The sequence below is a fragment of the Macaca nemestrina genome, chromosome 14 (assembly GCF_043159975.1).
Source record: "Macaca nemestrina isolate mMacNem1 chromosome 14, mMacNem.hap1, whole genome shotgun sequence".
In the NCBI taxonomy this organism is placed as follows: Eukaryota; Metazoa; Chordata; class Mammalia; order Primates; family Cercopithecidae; genus Macaca; species Macaca nemestrina.
Genome location: NC_092138.1, coordinates 86913044 through 86931152, shown reverse-complemented (window position 1 = coordinate 86931152; position 18109 = coordinate 86913044). Strand labels below are relative to the sequence as shown.

Below are 18109 nucleotides of genomic sequence, written 5' to 3'. Positions count from 1 at the left end.
CACCTGGGTGTGGGAACCTGCATTGTCTGAATATCTGACCACTCCTCACTATACTCTGCTGGCTGTTCTGTAGCTTGGGGTCCCTACCTGTTCAGTGAGGTTGTGAAATAGATCAGTGTCTTCCAGATCATGGTCTACAGAAGGCTAAATTTATAAGAAAGAGATGAATATTTAAAGAAAAATGTTGCTGAATCAAATGGGTTTGGGACATGGTCTGTTAAACAAGGTTAAATACATATATTTTTTTAATTGCAAGAATTTTCGGAGCCTCAAATATACAAAATAAGAGTAAGACAGATAGTGCAGGAAGTGTACCCAAAAATATGTAACCATAATTCCTCTTCCACACCCCTCCCCCTTACACACTTCCACCTTTGCCAAAAACCAAACAACAGTACAAACAAAAAAGTTTGGAAAATGTTGGCTAGATCGAAATGTCCCTCCTGATTTAGATACTTTCCCCTGAGCCGCGTCTCAAGAGTGGTGTCTCAGTGTCTGTTTTCTTCCTACACAACCCATGCACCTGGATCCCACTGTGGAGATTGCGGGTCCCCTGGAATGTCTGTTTCAGGGGGCCCAGCCCTGATTGCCAAGGCGCCCAGACTTTACCCCTTTGCCAGAACTGCATTTCAAAGCCATGAGTGCAGTTCTGGAGGGAGATCAAAGCTCTCTCAACTCAACTGTCATTAGAATATTTTCTTTATGCATCTCACTCGTTGGTGAGTGCCAACAACATATTTCCTAAATGCACTGGCCTGAGATGGCACAACTCTGTAATAATCTGAATGAGAGGGCTGTCAGGGCCTGTTTTATTGAGAGAGAAGCAAAAGGGAACCACATTCAAAATGCAAAACAACAACAGCAACAACAACAAATCCTTTAAATAAAATCATGGGAAAAAAGTGTGAGAAGGCCTGAGTTTTTTCACCTCTAGAAGCATAATACACTGGCCTTCCCGTTTCAATGGTACAGCTTATAGTGAGCCCAGGTCAAGACTGAGGACTCTCAATTTCTATTCCCATTCAAAGCAGGTCACTCTTCAGTGGACTTCCCCTATGCAGAAGTGATAGCTGAAGAGATCTTTAAGCAACATCATGCCAGAGTCATGCTTCCTGGGCTCTTGATGGGTGTGGCTGCTCACAGAGATGGTGCTGGCCATGTGTAGATGCCCTCAACTGGAGGAGGGTTTGTGTGAGCTATACACCGGCCAAGAGTGGACCACTTTTAAGCTAGCTAGAGACTGGGAACAGTTATTTCAGGTTAGAATAAAAGGCAGCAGAGGGTGATTTTAAGAGAGAGACAGACTGGCATTCAAATCCTCCTTCTTCCACAAAGTGGCTCTGTGGTCTTGGACAATTGACCCTGTCACTTTGTATCTCAATTTCCTCACCTGTGAAATGGGAATTAGAAAATTCAACCCAGAAAGGGGGATATAAAAATTCAAGGAGGAAGGAATGCACAAGGAAATGCCTAGAAGAGTACTCAACTCACGAAAAACCCTCGAGATGCAAAATTCTCTTTCAAGCTAGTTGATGGATCAAGAGAAAACTGGCCTTAGCTCTGAATGCCTGTTGGGTTCCTGCTCCACCAGCCAACCCTGGTTCCCAACACTGGATCAATGTGTTTACCTTCTTCACAGGAGGTTGTCCTGTTTCTCCATCTCATAGAGCAAATTCTGTAACATTGCCCATTTCCAAATTCTGATTGTAGCTTGTCATTTCCAAGGAGGTTCTCAAGTCCATGAACCACTACTTAATTCTCAGAACACACCAGACCATTTGAAAATGATTATCAAATATAAAGATCAAAGCCACTCAAGGCAAGTCATTAAAGCAAGATAAACCTCAGAATGTTTATTGCATCCATATCCTTGTTCCAAATAACAAGCTTTCTCCAAGCTGTGACCAGTACAAAAACCTGAATTTTGTTCTTTATCCCAAGGGCCCTAACAATCTGGACTTGATCCTCCTGCTTAGTTGCATTGTCAAAAATGCCTAAATCTGCCTCTCCAGTCTATAAAAAGAGACACAGAAAGAAAATGCTGGGAGAGTTTATTAAATTCTTGGAATCTTGAATGATTAGTTTCCAAAATAACAGATTTTGTATGGAAGCTTGACACATAGAAAAGAAAAATGTAATAGCATCAATCAAAGACTAATTTAAAATTGATCATTCCTTTATTTATTGAATGAGTCATTCTTTCCTTACCTCCATTTTTTCCTCCCTTTTTCCCTGCTTTCATTCTTTCTTTCCTTTCTTCCTTCCTAATTTCCTTCCTTTCCACATATCATTCATTCATTCTTTTCTGCTTTCATTCATCAACACTTATTGAGATTCTATCAAATACCATGCTTTAAGCTAGAAACTTTGCCTCTAGATAATGAAAAAAAGCACAATTTTCATTATCAATGTATTAGAAGTTTTATGAAGAAAGTGAGACGAACAAATGAATGATCACAACATAATATGATAATATTAATAACACTACCATTTGGGAAAGTTTACTACACACTGGAACTGTTGAAGTATTTTTGTATATTTTTTGAAGCTTTTCAAAAGCCCTAGAGTATCCCCAACTTATAAGTGATGGAACCAAGGATAAGAGGGCTGACACCACTTTTCCAAGGTCCCTCCACTTGGAAAGTGTCAGAGGTGGGACACAACCCCTAGTCTGTTTGATGCTACCGACCAGATCCTTAGCCATTAGTCTCTTACTTCCTCTTATCATATGTGTTACGATAGAGAGGGTGGGTGTTAAATATAATGAGAGCATGCAGCAATGACACCCAGCTGAAGGAGGGTCAGAAGCCACTGAGGTTTTCACATAAAGAATAAACCCTGGTTTGATACTGAACCAAGTGTGGGAAATAGAGAAAATGGCAGAAGCTCCAGAAAGCCCAGCAGCGTAAAAGCATGAGAAGAGACACTACAAGCCCTCACTTGCAAGTTTGAGGAACCTCACAAGATGAAGCTGGAGAGGACAGCAATGGTTACATCTGTGCTATAGTTTGGATATTGTCACCTCCAAATATCACATTGAATCACCCCAATGTTGGGGGTGGGGCCTAGTGGGAGATGTTTGGGTCATGGGGGCGGATCCCTTAAGACTCTAGCATCTCCCCACTCTCTCTCTTGCTTATTCTCTTGCCATGTGATCTCTGCATATGCTGGCTCCTCTTCACCTTCCAAGCATGAAGGGAAGCAGTTCAAGTCCCTCACCAGAAGCAGACACTGGTGCCAGGCTTCTTGTACTGCCTGTAGAACCATGAGCTAGGTAAATCTCTTTCCTTTGTAAATTATTCAGTCTCAGGTATTCCTTTGAAGCAATACACAACAAACTAAGACAATGAGGAAGGTTCTTGTATACCAGGCAATGGAGAATTGAAAGTGTCCTGGGAGTCCCAAGCAGACGACGGCAGATTATATGTAAGAGGATAAAATGATCTGGTTTACATTTTCCAGGGAGATTTCTGAAGGAATTTGGGAGATGGAGTAGAGGTGATGAAAGTGGAGAAGGAGGCATTTGCAGTGTCTCACAGCAACAGGAATGTATATAAGAAGTAGTGGTATTCGTACATGGGGAAAAATTTGATACTGAGTTAGGGTGGGAGTGAGGGAAGCTGAAATGTTGGTCTGGTTTCTGATTTTGTCTCCTGTAGTATTTTTCTTCTATCAGTCACAGACACTGCACATCAAAGCCCCCTTTATTGCTGTTCTAAATGCTAGACCCAGTAAGAGATTTATCTGCCAGCGGCATGTCCTTTGCTGAGTCTCCTGGAAGGCCAACCCATAGGAAAATCACTGACCTTCAGCTCCTTGTGGATTGGATCACGATGGGACCAAATAATGGGTGGGATGGAGAATCCTGGGAATTTGGTTCAGAGGAGAGGAGGTGCTGGTTCAGAGAGGCAGAGTGTGCCAGTGGTGAGGTTCTTAGACTTTTGGGATATTATTAGATTGATGCACAAGTAAACTGTGGTTTTCAATCTTACGTTTAAATGGCAAAAACCACAATTACTTCTGCACCAACCTAATAATAAACATTGCGATGGAAGTCAGCAGTGATGTGTAATTTTGATGGATAAATAAAGCACTGAAAAGGGGGAAAAAAACACTCCACCATGTATGAGGTCCCTCATATCATAAAATAAAAGGTACTTGAGTAGTACTCCAAAAGAAAAAGTAATCTCAGAATAAAGAGCCCTATTTTACAATGCATGTGTTTTACTAGAAACTACACAGCTGCTATTTTTCTCATTTACCTTTTGTAAAATAATTTTAGAGACTGTTAGGACAGAAAGCAAAGTGTCAGAACACCTGGTTCCTGGCAAGCTCAGCTACACTCACTTGGTTAACATGAATCATCCTCTAGGACACAGCCTAAAAGCTACTCTGACCCCCTACGTCTGAGTCAGGTAGCCATTCTCTGTGTTCGCTCAGCAACTTGGACTTCTCCATAACAGCAATTATCCAGCTAGCTATTTATCTTGCTGCAGGAAATTCCAAAAGGGCTGAATTACAGGTGTCCTGTGCAATGTTCAATGTTGTACTTCTAGCATCTGGCACTGTGCTTGGCACATAGAAGGCAGTCACACACACTCATGCACAAACTATTGGATGAACAGTCACTTCCCTAAGATCTTCTCTTGGGGTACTCCAATCTCTGTTTTGACAGCCTCAGAAACTCAGAGTTCATTTATTTTCAGAGCAGCCATTAAGGCATGAGGAACCTCTTGCTAAGTAAGGAGGTGCAACAATTGAATTGTGATGCTGTGTTCAAAAGTAACACAATAGTAATGTAATTATCTTATGTCAGATGATCATTTTTGCAACTGAACTATAAAGTTCAAGGGCCCACAGCTCTCTTCCCGCTACTTCACTTCCTTCTTGGAGCATCAAAACCACAATTAATAAATAACACAACTGACCACATTGAGCAGAATATGCACAACTCATCGACAGCCCTGTGATTTGTCTTACGCTTAAAGAACAACTAAGCAAAGACAATCACATCTCCTTCATAAGCTGCAGCAGTCACAATGTTTTAGGAACAAAGGTTATTTCAGAAGACTGCATAGTTTGGCTCTAGACTTTAGCCATGTAGGCACATAACTGATGTGAAGGCTAACTAAAATATAGTAAGTTTAGAAAGGATAAATCAAGAATTATATAATCACCAATATGTGTTAAAATGGCAATGTCTAAATTTTAATCTGGACCATAGCCCCATACAAATCACTTAACCTTAGGCAAAAAACAAATTTATTTAAAACTAAAACAATACAGTCCGTACAGTACATGTAGGTCCCTCTGGATGACCTTGAATAAGTCTGGTAACTTCTACAAATTTGGGTCTCCTTTGGGGTTAAAGAGAGACAACTCTTAGAGAGTCATGTGATGATCAAGAAGTTCAAGTATAGAGAAATGATGCTAGAAAGCATGACATTATAAGTCAGGCTGTCAAAAGTAGAAATAAATTCAAATTGATTTTTGGAAAGAGGATGCCACATTTGGAGCCTGAGGGAAAATAAAATAGCAGACATGTAGACTGCCCCACTATGGGGTACCATCACAAGGCCACTGTTGGGACTTGAGAAATATGAGTAGGATTTTTTTTCAACTTGCCACAGAGCATAATTGTTCCTCATTACCACATTGAACACTTTGTACTCAAGTAGATACAGGGGCTGGTCAATCCTTTGAAGGCAAAGTCTGTCTCTTATATCCCTTGGTGTCTCCAGTGCCAGTGCATGGCTTTATTTCTACCTTTTAAACATTAAGCCCTTCCTCTGTACGTTAGTTCTATTTTCCACTATCCTGGAACCAGGATTCCAATGTCTGATTTGAGAATATCTGTGCATGAACAAACCTCAAATCCTCCCACTTTACAGATGGAGAATTTGAAACGAGAGAAGAAAAGTGTCTTACTTCATCCTGGTCACTAAGTTCCTGGAAGAATCTAGTCACTTCCTTCCTCATGCTTGGCCAAACCACTGGCAAACTGTATTTTTCTACCATGGATCCTCATGGGAAAGAAACCAGCTTTACATCTCTCTTACTTCATGATTTTGTGGAGTTATAATCACCATTGCCCTCTGTGGCCATAAAAATAGTTCAGTAGTTAGAAGTGAAGTTCAAGGCTAAGAGCTGCAGTTGGCTGTCTCAACTCACACAAGTTTGGAATCAAACACATCAGAAGCTTGACGCGGAGACAGTGCTCCTCCACCCTTCACCACCAGGCCACTAAAACAACCTAGAACATGGAAAAGAAAAAGAAAGAGAAGAAAGGAGAAAGGAGGAAGACAGAAAATGCTCCTCTGAAAAATGGGGAAACACGAGCATATTCTAGTTATGCAAACAAACCCGTGAACAAAATGCACTGCTATTCACACACTAGTTTTGTGTTTTCAGAAAGTGAGAGTGGAGGTGTGGAGGTTCCCTCTCAGGAGGTGGAAAACTGCCCAGCAGTAGGTTTGAAGGAAGAAGCTGAGCTGTAACCAACTTAGGAAAATGTATTTCAGTAAAACAAAAGGTACTGCTGTCTGTCAGTTCAACCCTCTCTCGCACACCCATCGGCTTTGTTTCCTAACCTGGAAGGGCATCTGACCAAGTGCAGAGGCTGTCATGAGTGGTCAGTGTTATCAGTGGATGCAGAAAGGAAATTGAGAGTGCTGAGCATGCCAAACCCAGGGTGGGAAAAAACCAACTGCCTCCTACTGAGGCCCTTAAAAGGGCACCAGTGCTGCCATCCATTCAGGCAGCTGGGGATGGAACAGGGAACACATTTGGGAAGGGGATGAGAGAAGGAGCACCTCAGATCCTGGCATGTTCCTGACTTCTCCCCACAAAAGAGTTCCAACTTTTGTCTGTAAACTTTGAGAATACAGAGTATGCTGGGGCAAGAGTCCCAGGCCAGGAGAGAGAGCGTTGGTTGGTGTAGTCCTGAGCATATTATGGGTACCCTCCTGGCTTCCTGGCTTCCAGTTCCTTCCCTACTCACTATTCGATGAACCCCAACTTGGAATCCAAGACATGCCTTTGCTTTTTTGCTAGAAATGCTTAAACTTAGTGTGGCATGCTGCTTATCTCTTGGGAAAATGAATACATTAGCATTCAGTTTATACAGGACTTTTGGAATTAAAAAAATATTTAAAAAAATGAAACCTGTGGGTGATAAAATAAAAGGGCTTTTGGTAGTACAGAGTGGTTGATTAGGTTACTTCTGTCTCTTACTCCCACACTGAGATTGTAGTGAGGGGGCTCAGGATTGAAAAGGGGCTAAGAATTTCGGGATATGTACAATAAGAAGCCAGAAGATCTATCAGAGGAGGGAAATTCCCAAACAACAGCAGCAATAACAACTGCTATTTTCAGACCTCACTATGTGCCAGGTGCTGTCCTAAAGGGTTGACTGTGTATTATTTCATCCAATCCTCTAAACCACCCAATGCAGTAGATTGTTACTTTCATCCCTGACTTTACAGAGGAGGTAACTGAGTCTTTGACAAAGGAAGAGACCTGTGCAAGGTTACAGAACTGTTAAATGACTTGACTGTAGTATGCTCTGTCTCCAAAACTTGTATTCTTATTTATTTGCTAGACTGTACTGATCTTCTACTGTTCCTCATAGGTCACTGTTTTGAGCTCCTTATTAACCTCATCTTTAGGGGTCTTGAGCAGTTCTTCTTTTAATTCAGTTCACCTCTCTATTCTGCTCTTAAGACCAAAGTGATATGTGTGCAAGGCTCACAGATGGAACTTGTGAGTAAAGGTGGACTTTGTTTGAAAGAAAAGCATGAGGAAAACCCAGACTGAATCAGAGAAAATCAAACCATATGTGCAAGTATGCCTGAATCTGTATGGCCTGTGTATAAACCCTCAAGCAGGCACGAGGGCTGGAGATGGTAGAAACATACAGTAACTTCACCAGTCTGGCATATCTCTCGTTATGATCCATCCCAACATTGCCTGGAATGGTGTTGTACAGAAATATGTCCTTTAACAATGCCAGACATTTGGGTCATTTTAAAAATAAGCCAGTGTGTAAATTCAATAACTCAATGAGTTTGATAGAAGTTATAGGGTCTTTATTTAAAAATACCAATTCTGTGGCTAGTCCTTTTTAAAAAGTTAGTATTTCAAGAATGAAATAATCTTAGCAAATGCTCTCAATTTGTATATGGCAGTTTCATCCAGGCCTGTTTTTATGAGCCTGTAGGAACACAGCCTCTGTAAAACAATGCTGACAGGCAGGAGATGGTGTCCACATGTGCACGCAAGAAGGGAGGAGACTTTTCTCCAGCACCTACTACGTGCCAGGTACTGTATCATGCCAGGTGTCTCACACAGATGACTCCATTTGAGTGTCATGACATGCCACAGGATAGCTGTTATCACCCAATTATTACATATGAGAAACCAGTGACTCTTATTGAGCAATGTGCCAAGGTCAGACAGCTAGTGCAGAGCAGAGCCAAGATTCAAACCCTGGTCAGTCTCTAGCACGCATAATTTTTCCACCACACCAGACCTGACTCCTGTTATTGCTTTAATGAATATTAGTCACGTTAAGTAAACCCTAATATTCTGATTATAAAATTCCAAGCAATTTCTTTTACATGATTACTGGAAAAGAATGAACAAAGTTACTGAAAAAATAACAATGCTCCCTTTCATCTGCATGCTGGTTAACTCTTCCCAGAACTCTTTCTGGGATATTATTTTATGAGACCCTCATGGCAACTGTGTGATCCAGGCAGTCAGATACTATTATTCTCTCTACATAGATGTGGAATTGGAGGCTCAGAGAGATTAAGAGGCTTGCCTAAGATTGCATAGCTAACAAACTGCCCAGCCCAGGCTAGAATCTATTTCACCTGAATTCTTTCATTCTAACTCAGCCTGAGTCTTCAGTGTCTACAGTCTGAAGAAAAAACTGTGGTATCTACCTGCATGAAGCCCCAACAAGGCTCACATCTTTCTTGCATCTTCTCAACATCTTTCCACTTCAATTTCTTTACCCCATTAACACTACATGTCTGGCCTGCCCACCAGTTCTTTTCTATTATTACAAAGCCTGCTCATGCTAGAAGCCTATTGCCGTCCCTTCTCCATCATTAAACCTTTCCTAACTTCTCCAAACCACAGTGATCCTGCCCTTTCTCAGAGCTCATGGGAGCCTTATAGGCTATGCGGTTTACAGGGAAATTAGTCATCTGCCCTCTTGCCTCCTCTGGAATGACTGTAACAAAATGTCATTAAACCACAGGATACAAGCACCTTGAAGACAGAGATTATATCTTGGACCCCTACAGCATTTATCACAGTTCTCTGTATACTAAGGTGTCTTTATAGAATATGGATGATGGGTAAGAACATAAACATACTAAATATACCCTTTCCAGGTTTTAAGCTGGTATCTAAGGTGTCTATAGGAAGCAGCTGAAATAGCATGGGAGTAGGAAGTGAGATCCTGGGTCTCCATCGCAGCTCAGCCCCACTCTCACTGGGTGGTTTGCATCAGTGTCTGTCCTTCCTTGAGGGCTTAGTCTCCCCATCTGCAGCAAGAAAGTCTCCCCATCTGGACCAATCTACTGTTCCATTAAGCTCTGAGAGTCCCTCATTCAGATTGAAAAGGAAGGGGAAAGTAGGAAGTTTATGCTCCATGAGATCAAATCAGAAATTAAGTAGGAAACCCCACCCAGAGAGGACAAATCAGTCAGCAGGCCCTGATTAGAGCAGGGGAAGAGGCTGATGGGGGCTATAGCTGCCAGCAGAGTGGTCAGGGGTGACCTCAAGACTTACCGCAGCCTCTTTTGTGAGACTTCCAACAACACTAACTGGAGTCCAAAAGCAACAAGCACAAAACCTGGCCTCAGGAGATTGCCCTTGTTACATTAAATAACAGTAATAATAATAATAATAATAAGAAGAAGACAAAGGAAATAATTCCCAAATAATAATAAAGAGAAGACAAAGGAAATGTTTCCTTATGAGACAACAGTGTGTAGGGAAAGTGTCTTTTTTTCCCACCCATCCCATTTTGTATGAGTAGATATTCATGAACAAAGGTGAGTTCACTTGAGGGTGCCAGGGCGTATGGTTTGGAAGGGTCCAAACAGGAACTTGGTTGTTTTGTTGCAATATCCTCTCTCATGAGGTAGCTACAGTCTTCAGTGTCAAATGCCCCTGGATTTCCTGACACTGAAACTTTTTATTAATATCCAGGTTTTCCATTTCATTTATAAAAGGGTGTGTGAAGTGCATTCTACCTGCATGTAGACATCTCTAATGGCTGCAAATGAAGTCCTGCCTCCCTGGCTATTCTCTACCACTGTAGAGAATGGCCACAGTTCACCTGGAGTGTCTTTTTTCTAACTGGCTAGTGTCACAGCAAGGCATTTACTGCTCACACAGACTGCTCCTCCCGGCTGGTACTGTAGACCCTTCCTTCACACCAGTGATTGCAGTGGGGTGTTTACTTCTCCGTCTTACCCATTAGGTGGTAAGCTCTGGGAGGGCAGTGATTGGGCTGGCACAGATATAGCATTCAACAAATATTTATTGCGAGAAGAAAAGGACAGAAGGAAGGGAAGGTGGGAAGAATGTAGGGAGAAAGGAACAGAGGATTAAGCCTAACATTAAAGTTTTCCATGAGATAAACTGAACTTTTCTCTGCTCATGGTCTAGATCTCAGCCATAATAACCCCTTAAACTCCATGCTCTCTTCTATACACCACTCCTCACCCTCTCCACTGCCTGGCTTATGCCCTACCCTCTTCATGGGCTGGCTGTCTCTATGCTCCGGACATCTCTGCTTGCTCATGCAGATCAACTCCCCACCCTGCTCTGTGCCCTTGGGAGGCTGGCTACCTATGGCTTGCATCAACAGGTTCCTTTGTTTTGTGACTTCAGTTGGATTCATCAAATGGGAAGCAATGGCAGGAGACTGGCAGGCAGAAAGAATGATAACATGGAATTTACTCTCCTGGTTCCCTTCTGGTCAGGTGGCTGTAGGCTGGCTGCTTCCCTTGCTGAGAGCCACAGCTGCTGCCAGGAAACCCTCTCCACACAGCCCCTCTCTCTGGGTCCCACAACCACTTTCTCCTCTTGCCCCTACAGGCCAAGGGGGTAAATGGCTCTCCATGGCTGTCCGCCCTAGAGTATAGTGTGAGGCCTTGTTGGTTATCCTTAATCCCGCCTACAACATTGTAAATAGCTTCTCCTTGAAAATAGCCCCTCCTTCAACTCTCCTTAATTATTCTGTTTGAATGTGCCATCTGTTTCCTGCTAGGACCCTGACTGATGCAGTCTGCATCTTTACCTCTCAGCAGGCTGCCTATTCTCAAATGCCTACTCAAATCATGCCTCCTCCAGCTGATTTGCCTTGTTTTCCTAGTCAGATAAATCTCTGCTTTTTAGGTCTCCTGTCCTACTGTGTGCCACTAAATTTACAAATTAGAGTTTCTTATGTTTCTATATGACTTTCCCACAAAAGTGGAAGCCCCTCAATGGTGAGGAACATGTCCAACTCATTGCAACACTCCCAGTGAAGAGCAGAATGGCTGGTGGGATAGACATGTCCAATAAATGCCTGTTAAAGAGAAGAGAAACAGTCAATATTTGGTTTTCTGATATGATATGGAATAAGATATTACTGTGCGGTGCTCAACCCCAAGACCACAAGGCCACTTTCTCCACCAGAACTGTAAACCTAGCTATGGCCTCATTATGCATGGCTATCAGTACTGACTTGCATGCCTCTGATGAAGGGGAGCTCACTCACCCACACACAAAGCCCTCCCCCAAAAGAACTATTTTGACTGGAGATGATATCATCTATTACTCAGCTCAAAGCTGCCTCCTGTAATTGCAACACTCTAGTCCCAGCCATGGCCTAGAAACCATATAGAACAATTCTGTGACTTTCCCACAGGATAGGCCTTCAGAGCTTGAGGTGTTTGTGTCATGACCAAGTAATCATGACCCTCTCTCCCTCCCTATCTCCCTCCTTCCCTCGCTCCCTCCCTTTTTTGTTTAAATTCACAAAGCAAAAATTTATCTGCAACCTTCTACAGGTTTCTGTCTGCACACAGGAGAGCTGATTCGGCCAGAACCCAGAAAACCCCAGCCTCATCAAGAGATGACACGTGGCCTGGTGGGCCTCACCCAGGGCACACAGCTTTCCCAGCCAGCTAACAAACAAGCCTTGGTCAAAGCGGTCACAGCTGGCACATGGTCGCTCACAGACACTCTGGGCATGCATTCCCGTGACTTAGAAAAGAGAAGGCCTTTGGAACCTGCCAGTGTTGTCTGCTGATTATGAGGTATCTGGAACCTGGGCCCCTCAGCAACAGCATGGTGCTCTGCAAAGGTCAGCTGCTCTTCATCCTGTCTCAATGATACACAGTTTTTTTTCCCCAAAACTTTAGTAGCGCCACTCTCCCTATCACCTGTCTCTTCATTCTGCTTCTTATTGTTCCTTAGATTAAAAAATACCCTTCTTCCATGGGAGGTTTGAACCTAGTCGTCCTGAGTTTGAATCCAAGCTATCCATTTATTAGCAGAGTGAGCTTAGGTAAGTCCCTTCATCTTTCTGAATCTTGAATTTTCAAAGCAAAACAGGGCTAAGGGTAACCACCTTCCCGGCACTTGGCAGGTGCTGCATAAACATTTGTTGCATGAATGAATGAGTGAATGAATGAGCAAATAAATGGATGTGCAAATGAATGGATGACATCCAGTTATATCCATTCTACCCCACACCCATTCTGACCAGGCACAGAGGTACCTCTTGGGAGTCTAGTTTAGTGGAGCACACTGATCACAGACTTGCACTTGTGATTTAGCCTAATGATTTTCTTGACCCATGAACTTAGCTAAGTCACTGCACTCTCTAAATTTCCTCTATTTCCCGTCAGTCAAATGTGAATGTTAACCTCTGTGTTGATTCCCCTGCCAAGTTCTGGAAAGGCCCAAGTTAAAGCAGAGATGACAATGCACTGTGATCTGGAAGAGACTGGTCACACACCAAGGCTTCTCTTCACATGGACTGCTCATGTCTTGGAGCCAAGGTGAGAGTCCAGGGGCCCTCCTGGTGCCAGGAAGCTGAGCTGAGGTGCTTTCTGACTTGCTGCCAGGCAGGGCATTCTCCTGCCAGCATCCTCATTCTTTTGCACATAGGTATTTTGTTCATGCACAGGAGGCCCTTGCTCTTTTGAGAGAGACATAAAGAGAAGAGTCAGCAGAAAACCTGCAGAGGTCGGCAAATGTGCTCGAGCCATCAGCAAGTCCAGGGTCCTGTGTGTTGGACAGAATAGAAAAGTTCAGTGTGAATCTGGGAAAAACAAGAAAGTGGATATTGATGGTCTCTCCGGCTTGAATCTAGTTCCTCCAGGTCCCACATTTAATACAGGTTACTCTTGAGTTCACCTCTGGGTTCTACTTTGGGATTACTGGTTATAGTTGATAGCAATGGCAGAGGCTAAGTGAGGCATTAGATCAAAGGACCCCTTTTCTGTCCTTTTTTTTAGCAGTAGATGAGAAATTCCCTCTGCCTGGAGTGTCCTCCCTTCTTCCTCCACCCAATCTCTGATGTCAAAAATATACCTATTCTTTTTTCAGGTAAATTTTATTGTGTATATTTAAGGTAGACATGATGTTATGGGAAACACAGAGATAGTAAACAGTTTACTATAGTGAAATAAATTAACATATCCATTATCTTAAGTCACCCATTTTCTTTTGGTTTTGTACCAAAAGTACTTAAAATCTGGTTATTTAGCATGAATCCCAAATACAGTTCAACCTTACTTCCTATAGTCCTCATGCTGTACATTAGTCCTCTAGATTTGTTCTATTATACCGATTGTTTTGATCTTGTTGTTCATTAGATCTCTAGATTTGTCTAACATTCTTCAAATTAGAGCTATTCTTGAAGATCTTGCTCAAATGTCACCTCTCTCAAGAAGGCTTCCCTGATATAGTCAAGCTGAAAGTCAACTTTTTCTCTTTGATCATCTAGGGCACTCCCTAAACACAGCACATTACCTTTCATTAGACAAGTAATGATAAACATACTATTGAGAATTAATGATGTGCTACAAGAGAGTATACTTTATATGTCTCCTCTCTATCAATCCTCAGAGCAACTTGACAAAACAGGTACCATTATTTCCCCCATTTTATAGACGAAGAAACAGCTTCTAAGAAGTTACAAAATAAGGAAGTCACAGACAGCTGAGACCATGGGGCCAGGTTGTCTAGCCCCATGTGACTTCAGCTCTTTGAGCCTGTCCACCAGAACTTTCTGTGATGATTAAAGTGTTTCATATTGCTTTGTCAGTATGGTAGCCACTAGTCCCCTGTGGCTAGAGTACTTGAAATGTGGCTAATGCAACTCAGGAATTGGATTTTGAGTTTTATTTAACTTCGACTGACTTAAATTTAAGTAGGCACATGTTGCTAGGAACTACCATATTGGACTCTGCAACTCTCACCCACTCTATGTCATGCAATACAACAGCTATTTGTACTCAGTTCATATCACTCAATTTGAACTCCGGGCTCTTAGAAAAAACAGGGCTCTCAGGCTTCCTACAGAAATAGGTACTGAGTGCTCATGGTAGGCACTCAGTACCTATTTCTGTAATAAACTGTTTGCCTATGGTCTCCACGATGACCTGAGTAAAAGAGTTGCCTCAATCATGAAGCTGCTGGTTGAACCAGAAAAATCCCCATATCACCCATGGGCCTCAGGTGCCTTATCTATAATATGGAGGACATCAAGTTCAACTTTCAACAGGGCATCTTTAGCCCGGTAAGGTCTTACCTGTGTGGAGAGTCGGGGTCAAAGCAAGTCTGAGTGACATCGGTGATTTTAGGGTCACAGCACTCTCCACCATCAAAGTTGAACCGTTCATAGTTGCAGTCCATGTCACACACCCCGTTCTGTTGCTTCTTCATGAAGGCGGGGTGGCGCAGGTGACGGCAATCCCCGCCGTCATGGCCGGTCAGCGTGTGGTTGCACTCGGGGTCACAGTTCTCATCCCCAATCTTGCTGATGTCACAGTTGGCCAGGATGAGGCGGCGGCGAAGGGAGGAGTTGCTCACCTCCAGCACCTTCAGCTCCCAGGAGATGTTGTAGTGCTTGAAGGCCTCAGCCAGCTGCTGGTGCTGGAAGTCCACCTGCTCACGGGTCACCATCGGGTTCTTATGATCATCTTCATAGAGGTTGACCACGCGGTAGCGCACCACCTTGGGCTGGCGGAAACTCGGGAGCTGATTGTAGCTGGCGATGACCTCTGTGTTGTCACACAACGTCTGTCCGCACAGAGGAGGCTCCAGACTTGTGTCCAGCAGAAAGCCATGGGCATTGCTGAATTCCACTTTGGGGCTGCTGCCATCCTTCATGGGGGACCAGGCATGCTTCACATTGTCCCAGTTCTCCTGGAGGAGGAGTTGAGGTAGAGCAGTGTGGGTGCCGTGGGTTTCCATGTCAGACAGTATCTCCCGCTGAGTCCTGGCCACCTTCCACAGACTGAAGTGCTCGATGTAGCCCCGGTAGTTGTGATTCAGGGCACTGCCCCCTAACATGAGCACTTTGCACTTCTGGGTCAGTGGGCTGAATATGCCACCCACTTGCTCCCCAGAGGTGGCCACCTGCGCACCATTTACATAGAGCTTCATGAACCGCCCATCATAGGTGGCAGCTAGATATACCCACTGGCCTGGGAGGTAGCTGCGGTGGGCATTGATGGTGGTCACTTGCCGAGCCCGGTCTGTCTTCAAGGAGAAAAAGTAGCGTGGGTCTCTGTTGCCTTGGTCACTGATGGTGTGAATGCCCACGACCCATCCTCGGTCACGTGAGGTATAAGAACATTTGTCATACAGCCCTATGTGGCCCCAAAAGAGAAAGATTAATAAATAAAGGATGGAAAAGGAAGGGGGGTTAATTTATTTTTCTCTGATAAAATTTGTATCAGGTTATCCTAGACTCATCGCTTTCCAACTGCTCTGTGGGATCCTAGCAGTGCCTCTGGGACCACCTCGAGGGCAAGGCAAGGGCTGGAGGAGCTGAGAGAGTGAATAAGTTGGGTTTGGGGCATTCTCATCACAACTTTAACCTGCGAAGTGTAACTTTTATTAGTTTTGAATATGAAGCATACAAGAAAGATTTTTGTTTAAAGAAAGGGTACTTCACCTAATGAAAATGCAACAACAACAGCAATAATAATAAAAATCTGAAAACCATTTTCCAAAGCTGTTGGATGGGGAAGAGGACTTCGTAATTAAGAGGGTGTTTTAAGTGTAAGATAATATACACGGTGAAAGGAGAAACAGAGGGAGATGATAATGAACAGAAGATGCTCATTTAGAAGGGAGGTCCCTACAACAGTTACCAGAACTTTGAGTGCACATCTGCCATTAGCAGTCATTAAATGATCAATGGCATTAAATTGTCAGGAAAGTTGGGGTATAAAAGTGAGGGTCAGGAGCTGAAAAGCTGGAACTTCATTCTCTAACAGGAATCTTGCCATTTATCCCCAAAGAAAGAAAACACACTTCAGAGCTAAACTAGAAAGGTTTTCAAAGATCACCACCACCAAACCGTTTGTTTGACAGGTGAGAGAGCTGAGCCCCAGAGAATAGAAGGCATTTGTCAAGTCACAGAGTCATTGACAGTATATATATATATTTAATAATAATGAGCAAAATCTCCTAAGCCTCTATGGCAGGCCAGACATTGTGCTAAGGTCTGTATATGCATTAACTTAATCCATGTAATATCCCTAAGGTGGTGACATTAAGTTTCTCATTTAACTGATGAGAATATGGAAAGGAGATGGAGAGACAGGTTGAAGGTCAACTGCTTGGTAAGTGGATCCTAGATCCATCAGACCCTTAGATTCACCATCCTAGGCACTAATTTTATAGCAACTCTCCCTGCCTCACCAAAGTCATCAGGCATCTGGGCTATGCCACCTACCTGGAGCATGTCACACATTTGAGTTTGATATTTGAGGAAGTTCCAAGCCAAGCATCTCTATAGTTACTCTGGGAACCCCAGGAAGTAGGTTAGCGGATTCTCTCTGGATCAAATTATCTTTATGCTCACCAACCCCCATTTCCTAGCCTTTCTGGAATATACCCAGTGTCCTTGGCACAGACAAAGCTGTTGGATGGGGAAGAGGACTTTCTAATTAAGAGTGTATTTTAAGTGTCAGATGATGTATGAGGCCAGGTGGGAGAAGAAAGAGAGGGAGAGGAGAGTGAATAAAAGATGTTCATTTAGAAGGACAGTGACCGCTCTCAGCTGGAGAATTGTTGTGGTCACCATAACTCTGGGAGTTCACCTGCCATTAGTGCTCATCAAATGAGCATGGAGAGCTTCCAGCAAAATCAATAGAGGAGGCCCACACACTCTTCACTCCTTTGTGGGCAGTGGGAGCTTAGAATTGGTATAAATCTCTTTGTTAGCAGCTGACATGGCCAGCAGTCTTGGCCCAGCATCTATGCCAATCTACACCTCTCCTCCCACTTCCTGCTCAACCATCTTTCAGGAAATGGCCAGAGTCTCCTTATAAAGTCATCCTGCTCTTACCATCAGGACAACCTTAATGAAGCACCAAGTGCCTCCTCTGATGTCCTCTGGGTCCTGATCCTCTATCTGGTAAAGGAGGGAGTTAAGTGAGGTTCTGTGTCACATACTAGGTCCAAGTCTGATTTTCTTTATTCTAGACTTCCCAATGACTAACATGCAAGGTACCTCTTTCAAGAAGTTCTTCCTGACTGCCCTGTGAATAGTGATTATTCTCTTCTTTGAACTCTTTTTACTTTTAGGAAACTCGACATGTGCTCTTCGGTTTTGGCGTTGTCTGTGTTCTCACCATTATCCCCTCTCTGCTAAACTGTATTCTTCTCGAGAGCAACGGTTATATCTGTGTCATTCCAGTAACCTGTCCAGCACCTTGCTACAGCAGGCATGGGAATGATTCTACATAGAGCAGGAGATGCGAAAGGGTAGGGATTTTAAGGACAAACAGAATCAAGGGCATTAACTTATGTCTCTATAACTAAAGTACAGGGAGAATCAGAGAATAAAATCTAT

The 18109-nt window shown here is 43.3% G+C and overlaps 1 protein-coding gene across 1 annotated transcript in view; it reads right to left on the bottom strand.

Moving 5' to 3' along the window:
* Nucleotides 1–18109, bottom strand: part of LOC105487115 (pappalysin 1) — a 250659-nt gene that overhangs the window by 201727 nt on the left and 30823 nt on the right. The window contains exon 2 of the mRNA XM_071078810.1: nucleotides 14831–15893. Coding sequence (XP_070934911.1) covers nucleotides 14831–15893 — 1063 coding nt within the window. The remainder of the gene's footprint in view (nucleotides 1–14830; nucleotides 15894–18109) is intronic.